Raw genomic sequence first — 11,734 nt, 5'->3', positions numbered from 1 at the left:
TGTCTGTGCTATTGGGACCTTTGTAGTGTTTAGTACTGATGAATAATTATTACTTGTGGGGGAGGGAGGGGGCTGCATGTCTACTGTTAGGCTATGATGATGGGGTTTAGTGAGATAATTCATAAGTGTTAATGGGCCCCATTGAGATGGCGGGGTAATCTTCACTCGAATGATCATACTGTAGTTTGTAATAGTTTTCACAAAAGGCACGTGGGGTTTTCACAAAAGAAGATAGAAAACGTGATCGTCAAATTTAAATCATCCATGGATAGATATTTCTTGATTACAACTCGACATTACAAATTCTTAAACTATTACAGATAATGAAAATATTACAATAACTTAAACCGCATTTTCTTGAACCAAACATGTTTTTTGGAATGAAAATTCTAGAAACTTGAAATACACCGTCGCTACTACTGATAAAATAGAGACTCCAACACAACCTTCTCTTCTATTGTTGGGAATGGAATTGCTAGTGATGTTCAATTAAATCTACTTGTAGTTGATGATGTGCCGAGCTATCCCTAATTTTATGATGGCGCTGAATGAAGTTCATAAACTCATTTGTTGGATTGCGCGACAATTCTGGAATATCATCATCAAGTTGATCGTACTCCATGTTCAGACCCTGACTATCATCACGCTCGTCCTCAATGATCATGTTATGTAGAATAACACATGTTTTCATTATATTTGTTAGGTCATTGACTTTGAATAATCGGGAAGGTCCACGAACAATTGTAAATCGTTGTTGAAGTACCCCGAAGGCACGCTCGACATCTTTTCTTGCAGATTCTTGTGCTGTGGCAAAGTTTTTCTTCTTATTCCCTTGGGGTGATGGAATCGTCTTCACAAACGTTGGCCACTTAGGATAAATACCATCGGCAAAGTAGTACCCCATAGTGTAGTCGTTGCCATTGATTGTGTAATTGACTGGTGGAGCACGCTCTTGAGCAAGTTCCGTGAAAATAAAAGATCTCTCTAGCACATTAATATCGTTATGTGAACCGGGCATACCAAAAAATGCATGCCATATCCAGAGATCATATGAAGCAACTGCTTCTAAAATAATAGTTGATTCACGGATGTGGCCAGAGTACATACCTTTCCAGGCAGCAGGACAATTTTTCCACTTCCAATGCATGCAATCAATGCTTCCTAGCATTCCTGGGAATCTCCGTTGTTCACCAACAACAAGCAATCGAGCAATATCATTGGCATTTGGAGACCACAAATATTCATCCGAAAAAACAGTTACGATTGTCTTGCAAAATTTTTTGAGACTCTCCATTGCGGTGCTTTCTCCAATATGTATGTATTCATCCATAAAATCTCCAATAACCCCATAGCCAGCATTCTAAGTGTTGCGGTTATCTTTTGCATAGAAGATAAACCAAGTCTTCCGGCATTATCTCTTCTCTGGACGAAGTAGGGCTCGTAAGCCTCTACCTCATTTAGTATACGGAGAAATAAGGGACGACTCATCCGAAATCTCCTTCGAAATAGATTGGAGGGATATACTGGATTTTCTGAGAAATAGTCACGAAAAAGGCACTCATGCCCTTGAATATGATCACGCCGAATAAACTTACGACGTTGGCGATTGCCATGATGTCTCGATGACTCTCCATCAGCCTCGGCATTAATAACAGCATCCAGCTCATCATTAGATGACAAGTATGTAAGTAATTTGCGAAAGAAAGAACGAGCCATTTAATGAAGGGAGTAGAGATGAGACTTGGATTTTTGAAAATGTGAATGCAAGCAAAATGCGTATTTATAGAGAAAAAAGTTACCGTTACATATAAGACACAAAATGTTAACGTTGAAGAAAAGATAAAAAAAAGTTACCGTTAGAGAAAAGACAAAAAAAATTACCGTTAGAGAAAAGACAAAAAAAGTTACCGTTGGAGAAGAGACAAAAAATGTTACCGTTGGATAAATGACAAAGCGTGTGTACTAATCATAACGAATTAAAAATGTTACCATTATACTATTCTGCAAAATATTTACCATCAATAAGCGAAAAATGCACATATTTAAAAAAATTATTATTTTTAATATCGATATTGAATTGAAAAATAATACTGTATCTGTCAAAAAAATCGTATAAGTATTTATAAAATGTGATATTTGAAAATAAGAGAATAAGACAAAATAGTTAGTAGTTAAAAATGGAAATGGAAGTGAGAGAAAAAAGTAATAAAAAAAGAATAGAAGAATATTATTTTAATAGAATAGAAAAAGGATAAGGAATGGGATGTAGAAGGTTTTATGAAAATGAGTAAAATTTAGGATAAAATTATAGGGAGTGTCATTTTTAGCTAAAATTTAGAGAAAATTTTAAGGAACCGGATGGGGATGCTCTTAGTGTTGTAGACAGTTGCCTTATAAGCCTTGTTCTTCAGATCCTTTTTGCCATGCTAGTCATCGCTCGTCATCGTAGCCCTCGCGGGCTTCATCTTCTGGCTCATCCAGATCAAGTTTTGGGTCACTGGCTCTTGGCTCATCCAGTTCAACTTTACAGCCAACGACAACACTCTCCACTACAATCTGGCTCTCAATGTCCCCATCAGGAATCCCAACTTCACTCAGTTGCAGCAAATCTTATCTCGTCGAGGCATTGATTTTTGTTTTTCTCATGTAATTTTATTCTTTAATTGTTTTTGTTTTGTTAAGCATCATTAATAATATCTAGCCGTTTGTGACATTTTTGTAGCATGTTTTAAACTAGCAATTCAATTCATGCTCGTACATAAATAAATACTTGGGCTTGATTAGAAAAAGAGAGAATGAGTACAACGGATAAAATTGATAGAGAGAGAAGAAACGAAATGGAGAGAGAGAGAGAGAGAAACAAATGAAAATTTTTATTAAATGGGATGCCGATTGCAACAAGTAATTTTGTTTGAGAATTGGTACCTTATACCTCAACAAGACAAGTCCTAAGCCTGTGATAAACGTGGGATCGAATGGGAGCTTCATAAGAGAAGTATTATAGTCATAAAGATATTATATAAAAATAATCTCATAAATATATATGACTTCACCTAATATATTAGATCTATTTTATAATAAAAATAATTTTATAATTTAAAAAACTACATTAAATCATGTTAATATTTAGAATTACTTTTACGTTGGGTAGAATATTTCCCTTCTAGTAATAGTGTCTAAGCTAGGATAGTGTTCTATAAGATCAAGTACGCGGTACTGCGATGTACCTTAACCCGTGGAAGTTGTGGATGAAGAACACCACCGGCCGGCGGCCACTGACCAAAAAAAAAAAAAAAAAAAAAGAGTTTTCTGAATTTCTCCCTTATCTCTACGTACCTCTCTCTATCATCTCACTTGATTAAGTAAGGTGGTGTCGTGAAATACCATCCTAAGTGAATGATTATATATGCCCCTTGGGTATATGCAAGGGATAAGTTTGAAGGACTAGAATAGATAGTTTCGGATGTCCTTAATTGCCAACGTGATCATGTCCTGTACTATTCAACCGATTGCTAGCTCCACGTGAAGATGTACTACTCGATCAGGGGACCATGGGTGAAAACCATTTGTATTAGGCCGTAGAGATAAGGGACAATGTAATATCATTAAAATTAATTGTATAAACATTAATTTTTAATAATACCTTATTCTATATGTAATGTGATAAAGTATAAAGTACCATGCATATATCTATCTAATAATTATTTATTATAGAAAGATTAGTGAATAATAAATCTAAGAATTTTCCCTATAGCCTAAGATTTGGAATAAGAGTGCTGGTGCATGTGCCAGCTACTTTAAGCTAAATGGTGCATGTACGTGGACCCTATATCAATTACTTCCAAGCCATCACGTACGGTGGTGGACGTGCTCAATTTCCCTCCGTCTCTAGCTACGTATGTACACTAATTGAAAGAATAATGTTACTATATTTTTTTAATTTGTTTTTTTATTTTGATCCTTCATGTTTTTATTTATTTTTTATTTTTTTAATAGTTAAAAAAATGACTATTAATATATATATTTTTTTAAAAATGTTTAAAAATATTTAAAAAATATTTGAAATAAAAAGTAAAATTCGTGGACCCTATATCAATTACTTCCAAGCCATCACGTACGGTGGTGGACGTGCTCAATTTCCCTCCGTCTCTAGCTACGTATGTACACTAATTGAAAGAATAATGTTACTATATTTTTTTAATTTGTTTTTTTATTTTGATCCTTCATGTTTTTATTTATTTTTTATTTTTTTAATAGTTAAAAAAATGACTATTAATATATATTTTTTTAAAAAATGTTTAAAAATATTTAAAAAATATTTGAAATAAAAAGTAAAATTGCCAACGTGATCATGTCCTTAATTGCCAACGTGATCATGTCCTGTACCATTCAACCGATTGCTAGCTCCACGTGAAGATGTATATATATATATATATATATGGGACAACTCGATCCGGGGACCATGGGTGAAAACCAGAGACAAGTATATCATTAAAATTAATTATACAAACGTTAATTTTCAATATATTTTTTTTAATTTATTTATAAAAATTTTAACTCAAACTATTTTATTATTATTTATAAATTATTTTATTATAATTTATAAATTCATTATTTGATATGTCTAACCAAACCAACCCTATTAGGCCCAATGTAGTGTACAAATACTCACCATTCTCTTCCAACCACCCTGCATATCACCCCATATATGGGATTAAAAATAAGAAAAAATCTTCGCAGAAACCACTGTTTGGCTGCATCTGAAACACACATGACGTGTAGACCGGATTCACTAACACCATTGAATCGAACCGATTTGTTCCGTCTCTTAGCCCTCAGAGTCATTCCCCTCTCATTCAGTCATTTCCTCCCCAACCCTAAGCCCTCAAAGCCCTCCCGAACCTCAGCCATTGAAGCCAAGCACAACCACATACCTCAGCCAAGCACGACCTCAGCCCTCCCCACCACGGCCTCAGCCCTCCTGAAGAGATCAGTCCCCAAGCCCTCGGTCCCTCAGTCCGCCAAATCCCTCGGTCTCATTTCAGTCCACCGATGCGAAGCCGCCCTCAGTCCACCGACCTGAAGCCGCCCTTAGTCCACCGAAGCCCTCAGATCTGCATATGAGGTTTAGCATACATTTCTTTCTTTTTTTTCTCTGTTTACTCCACCTATTTTTTCTCTCTATATTTGCTAGAAACTAATGTTACCCTCCTGCAGATGTTACTTGTCATGGCTTTGCACAAACCTCTCTCTCGGCAACTCTAAACCAACCCCATTGGTTTCTTGCTTGTACATGCTTAAAGACTAAGCCCTCCCTCTCGGGAAGTATAAGGTATCAAGAGCTTAACAGTTCCTAGCCTTTTAAGGGTATAGTTTTGGAAGTTTAGGTTGCAGAGTGTAAAACCCTTGGTAGTTTTGGGATTAAAAGTGTATTTAACCCTTGTTTTAATTTTTATTTTCCTTTTTCTCCTCTAATTAATTGAATTTTGATTTGTCTAGTGGTTTCATTTCATTGGAGAATCTGTTGTTCTTTGCCAAGAATTTTCTGGTATAGCCTGTCATCTTTGAATTATTATAGTTCTGCTTCTTTTGAATTATTTTCTTTAATGCTCTAAGATTATATCTCGTTTCCTGCTTCTCATATTTCTTTTTTTGTCTTGTGGGCTTGAATTGTTGATTGTCTTTTTCTTTTTAATAATTTTATTATCGGTTAATAGTTATATGAGGATTATGGTTGCATGATAAATCATAAATGTGTTTTATTTAGTTTTGATGAACTTGCAAATTGACTGCCCAGATTTTACTAAATGATAGGTGTCCTGAGTGGCATGTGTGAGTTCCATGAATTTTATGTTAAGCAGGCGATATATGCATGCGAGTTAACCTAAGAAGTTGTTACCATTGTATTCATCTGTCATATATGAGTTTTTTTAAAGAAATATGCGGATTGAGATCAGTTCCATAAATTTTTTGTTAAGCAGACGATATATACATGCGAGTTAACCCAAAATTATATAGGACTCATGTACGAATAAGGAACATTTATACATTTCCAACAATTGGATTTTCTTTATTTCCAATTATTGGTTGATGACCAGAATAATTTCCTTGTTCACATTCTCCATTGCCAATCTCGCCACCTACGGTTTCTTAAATATAGATAGCAGTCGTTGTTTAGAAGCAACAATTTTACACATATAATGTGGTATTATCTAGATCATATATTTCCTTAAATCTAATTTACCATCCGACTGAGAGAGAGACAATGAGAGAGAAAGAGATGAGAGAGAGATACCGAGAATGTGTTTTGCAGAGGAAAAAAAAAAGAGACCACATACATCTATATAATAATGTATGTATTATATACACCACTATAATAGATGTTCTATAAAAGGACTCTTTCTTTGATTCTCCTTTTCGCTTTCCTGCGGCATAACAGTGTTGTAGACAGGCCGGGGTGCTGTCTGTATTCTGTAATGGCCACAAGTTCAACCGAAATGTATTTAACATTATTTATTTTAAAATGTTATTGGAAAGAGAAAAGTCTAGTGCATTTAAAAAAACCTTTCTTTTTTCCTCTTGGCCATTTAAAAAGCATTTAAAGAAAATAAAACTTTTATTTTTTCCGATCCCGATCATGATTGATATACAAATACGGAATTAATTCCTGTACATATAGAAAAAAGATTACTTTTAGATTTATAGTAGTTTTATTTATAAAAAAATTTTACCCACCAACCATTATTCAATCTCACACTTACACTTATAATTTTTTTTTCATAGATTGTGGATGTATTTTTTATAGAGTGTGAATTATAGCATAATGAATAGTAATTAATAAGAAAAAATTTTCTTATTTATATATTAAGTTTTACTATTCATCATCTTCACACGTCACCTTTTTTTAATTTTAATTTAATTTTATTCTTTTTTAATTTATTAAATTTTTCTACTCATCATCTAAATATTATATATTTAATCAGAAAAAAATATGATGTGTAGTGTGTGAAATATAATTTTTTTATATATATTTAATTTTGTCTTTTTGTTTGTACTAGTCTGGCTAGTCCCCTCTTAAATATCTTTCACTCTCATATTTGATTTTCAAATTCAAATAAGATATCTTTATCTAATTCAAAACCATGCATTAATTATTGTTGATTTAGGTGTGGTTCGAATGATGAGTTAAAATGAGATGATTTTAGATGAAAATTAAAAGTTAAATAAAATATTATAAGAATATTATTTTTTAATATTATTATTTTTTTAAAAATTTAAAAAAATTGAATTATTTATTATATTTTATATAAAAATTTAAAAAATTTGTAATGATAAGATTAGATAAATGAAACGATTTCACTATCTAAACAGGCCAGGATGAAGATAAATTATTCAAACATTACGAGATGGTTGAATAGGAAGCTAGCTAGGTGCACCAAATGGCCCGAAAATATGAGTATATGAGTTCGAGTCCTAACTCTATATCTCACCCAAATGATTAACTATCAACGTGATGAAGTAACTTATTAAGACATATAATTAAAATATTTCTTGTGATATTAGAACAGAGTTCTTAAATTCAAAATTTGAATTTACACTCCATCACATTTAAATATTCTACATATTTGGCTCACACATTAAGAGAATCTTGATCTACACGTGAAGGGAGAATGTTAAGAATATAATTAAATATACATATTCTTATCAGTTTAAACTTTTAATGTAAGTGATATTTTACATAATTTACCTCTTTAAATTACCACAATTTTTTTAAACGCTTACCGTTTGAGGCCCTGAAAATGATAATTTAACCATTGTACAATCATCTGGTGGGCAACTGCACTAGCCAGCAGATGGTCCACATGATGCATGGGAAAGAAACAAATGAGACCATTGTACGTCCAGCACTAATGCTTGCAGCTTGGTCATGGGCTCCAGGCAAAGTGGCAAACGGTACTATATGGCCAGGAATATCGTTTTAGATGACAGAGCAGGGAAAAAAGCATCCAGCCACGATGTTATCGTTGGAAAATTGGTACTTTCTACTGAGGACACGTCAGCAGGTCTTGTTCCAAGCCTGTGACGAATGTGACGCGATAGTAATGATACAAGGCACTATTAAAGTCACCGAAAAAGTGGTCTTCAATCAATTTACCGAATAGTATATTTTAGTTTTTAAATTTTTTTCATGTATTTTTTTAATTATCATAAATATTTTTTTAAAAAAATTAAAATTTACAACATGATTAAAAAAATACTTTCCTAATTATTACGTAAGAAAAAAAAAACTCATTCGGAACACAATTCCAGACTCGAACTATTTCTGATGATATAAACAATTTTAAAAGATAAGTTTCACGCATTTTCTTTACAAAAATTGAAAGTCTATTATTAAAAAATAAGTTTTTTATATAAATACTTAATTAATTAATTTTGTTAAAATATACAATGTTTATATATTTTAACATAATAAATATAATTTATAACAGTATGCTAATGGTACTTAACCCGTGGAAGTTGTGGATCGAGAACACCACCGACCGCCGAAAGAATGAAAATAAAAAACTGTAAGGTGTCGTAAAATTCAATCTTAATCGAATAATTTTGATTTTTGAGTATATATCCGAGGGATAAATATGCTAGCTATTCTAGCTAGCAATCGATTGCTAGGTAGAGCTAGCTGCATAAGAAGAGGTGTTGTGATTTATTAAGAAGTGGCTTGAATTTAGTTGAAATAACGTCTCTGATGTATATTCGCTCGAGTGGTGGTTCTTCAGCTCAAGCAAAATGCAAGTCTGAGACTTCGCTCGACATTCAACTGGAGCGAAATGCAAGTTTGAGACTTCGCTCGACACCGATCGACAGTCAGCTCAAGTGGAATGCCAAAATCCTACGATCGCTTTACACCCGCTCGACAGTTCACTTGAGCCAATATTCTTAGACTAGGGTCCGCACTGTTTTCTATAAATAGGAAATGGTGCATTCTTATTTTTTTCACCCCCTTCAATCATTTTGAGTGTTTTTACAGATGAGTGATATTTGTGAGAGTTGATAGCTTAGAGAGTTAACTTCTTTGTGAAAGAAGTTTTGTATCAATTCTCTTGTACTTCATCCTTGTTTATAGTGAAAGCTTTGATACTGACCCTGCTAGTGGACGTATGCTCACATTAAGCTGAACCACTTAAATCTTGGTGTACCGTGTGTGATTGTCATTATTTTTCTTGTGTTTATTTCTACTGCTATACTTCAAATTAGTCTTCGATATCTGATTATTCCCAACAAACTGGTATCAGAGGCTTTGTGTGAGATCTGGTGGGATGGCTATGGCTAAGTTTGAAGTAGAGAAATTTGACGGTCAGTACAATTTTAGTTTATGGCGCATCAAGATGAAGGTTTTACTGTGACAAGAGAGCTTGTCAAAAGTATTAGAAGAGAATGTGTCAGATGATTCTCTGCCTTGTTCAAAAGAAGAAAAAAATGTACATAGTACTATTCTTTTGTCATTATCAGATGGAGTTTTAAGGGAGGTTACTGAAGAGGAGATTGCAACTGGTCTTTGGTTTGCACTTGAGAATCTGTATATGAAGAAATCTCTCACCAACCGTTTGTATTTGAAACAACGGCTATACACTCTCAAAATTAAGGAAGGTACTCCTATCTCTGAACACTTAGATGAATTTAATAAAATTATTATGGATCTGAGGAATATAGACATTAAGCTTGAAGAAGAGGATCAAGCATTAATTATTTTGTGTTCATTACCCATGTCATTTGAGAATTTTGTGAATTCCATGTTGTATGGTAGATATACAATTTCCTTGGCAAATGTGAAATCTACTTTGAATTCTAAGAAATTGAGGAATAAATTGAGTGTGAATGGCACTAATGAACAAGCCAGTGGTTTGTTTGTTAAGGGTTCCACAAGCAGGGGTAGATCTAGTGACAGGGGTTTAGAGAAGTATAGAGGTAAATCCAGAGGTAGTTCACAGTCGAAGTTTAACAAGAAAAATGTTAAATGTCATTACTGTCATAAGTTTAGTCATTACAAAAATGAGTGTCCTAAACTGAAAAATAAAGAGAAAAGCATTAGTTCCTATAATGTCGTTAGCATTGATGATGAAAAGTCTAACGGCTTAGATATTATTTTAGCAATTAGCGACTCCAGTAGTCGTTTCAGTGACAAGTGGGTCATGGACTTAGCTTGTACATTTCACATGTGTCCCAAGAGGGACTGGTTCATTAATTATGAACTAGTCAACGGTGGTTCCGTTCTGTTAGGGAATGATATGGCTTATAAAATTATTGGGATTGGTTCAGTCAGGATAAAAATATTTGATAGGATTGTCAAGACATTGTCTAACGTCCGACACATCCCAGATTTGAAGAAGAATCATATTTCTTTGGGCACTCTTGATTATTTGGATTTTAAGTACACTGGTGAAGGTGGAGCTATCAGAGTCAGTAAGGGCTCAATAGTTGTGATGAGAGGAGATAAGACAAATGGTCTTTATTTCCTTCAGGGCATTACAGTGACAAGTGCAGCTGCAGTGTCTGTTTCAGACGATCCAGACTCAGATGTCACCCGTTTGTGACACATGCGTTTGGGTCATATGAGTGAAAATGAGATGTCTATTCTGAGTAAGCAATGTTTGTTATGTGACCAGAAGATATGAAAACTTGATTTTTGTGAACATTGTGTGTTTGGAAAACAGTGCAGGGTTCAATTTTCTACAGGGGTTCACAGAACTAAAAGTTATGTGGACTATATTCATTTTGATCTTTGGGATCCATCTTCTGTTCCATCAAAATGTGGAGTTCAGTATTTGCTTACATTCATTGATGATTTCTCACGAAAAGTTTGGGTTTATTTTTTGAAGCAGAAAAGTGATGTATTTGTTAACTTTAAACAGTGGAAGGCTTTGATTGAAAATCAGACAGGCAAGAAAATGAAGCGACTTCGAACTTATAATGGTATGAAATTTTGCGGAGGTGAGTTTGATAAATTCTACAAAAATGAAGGTGTTGCCAGGCACCACACAGTTAGACATACTCCACAGCAAAATGGGATAGTTGAACGGATGAAAATGACTCTCTTGGAGATAGCCCGTAGTATGCTTTCTAATGCAGGCTTGTCTAAGGATTTTTGGACTTAAACAATCAACACAACTTGCTTCTTGGTCAATCGTTCTCCAGCCACAGCTGTTGGTTTGAAAACTCCAAATGAGGTATGGTCTGATACTCCTGCCGATTATTCAAATTTAAAAAATTTTTGTTGTCCTGCACATTTTCATGTTAATGATGGAAAACTTTAGTCAATGGCAAAGAAAAACATATTCATTAGATATGCCAGTGGGGTGAAGGGATTTAGGTTGTGGTGTACTGATCCTAAATCACCTAGGTTTGTAATCAGCAGAGATGTTGTATTTGATGAAAAATCTATACTTAATCCGAGAAATAAGTTTACTGTGTCTACAGGTAAAGAACAAGATATTGACAAGAAGGTGGAGTTTCAGGTGGAAGCGCCATAAGGGCTGCCCAGTGGCGTCCAAGATCATGCTATTGCAAATGAGCATTATTCTGATTCTGATTCTGATTCTGATAGCAACGCACATGGTGAGCAAGACTACAATATAGCTACTGGTAGATAGAGGAGGCAGATTAGACCACCTCAGAGATACGCTCATGCAGATATGGTAGTGTATGCTCTTACTACGGCAGAGGATATTGTTGGTCA

The 11,734-nt window shown here is 34.1% G+C and overlaps 1 protein-coding gene across 1 annotated transcript; it reads right to left on the bottom strand.

The window, feature by feature from the left end:
- Positions 1-475: 475 nt before the first annotated feature.
- Positions 476-1,294, bottom strand: LOC109002266. The gene is made up of 2 exons (XM_018979931.1): positions 1,108-1,294; positions 476-984 (listed from the first exon to the last, which is right to left on the bottom strand). The coding sequence occupies exons 1-2, from the start codon at positions 1,292-1,294 to the stop codon at positions 476-478; spliced, it is 696 nt and encodes a 231-aa protein (XP_018835476.1).
- Positions 1,295-11,734: the final 10,440 nt, after the last annotated feature.

The sequence above is a fragment of the Juglans regia genome, chromosome 16 (assembly GCF_001411555.2).
Source record: "Juglans regia cultivar Chandler chromosome 16, Walnut 2.0, whole genome shotgun sequence".
Lineage (NCBI taxonomy): Eukaryota > Viridiplantae > Streptophyta > Magnoliopsida > Fagales > Juglandaceae > Juglans > Juglans regia.
This window is presented reverse-complemented; position numbering and strand designations above follow the sequence as displayed.

Coding starts and splice junctions, on each gene's coding strand:
- LOC109002266 (XM_018979931.1), bottom strand. CDS start 1,294: ATGGAGAGTCTCAAAAAATTTTGCAAGACAATCGTAACTGTTTTTTCG. Junction 985..1,107: donor TTGTCCTGCTGCCTGGAAAG/GTATGTACTCTG, acceptor TTAATGTGCTAG/AGAGATCTTTTATTTTCACG.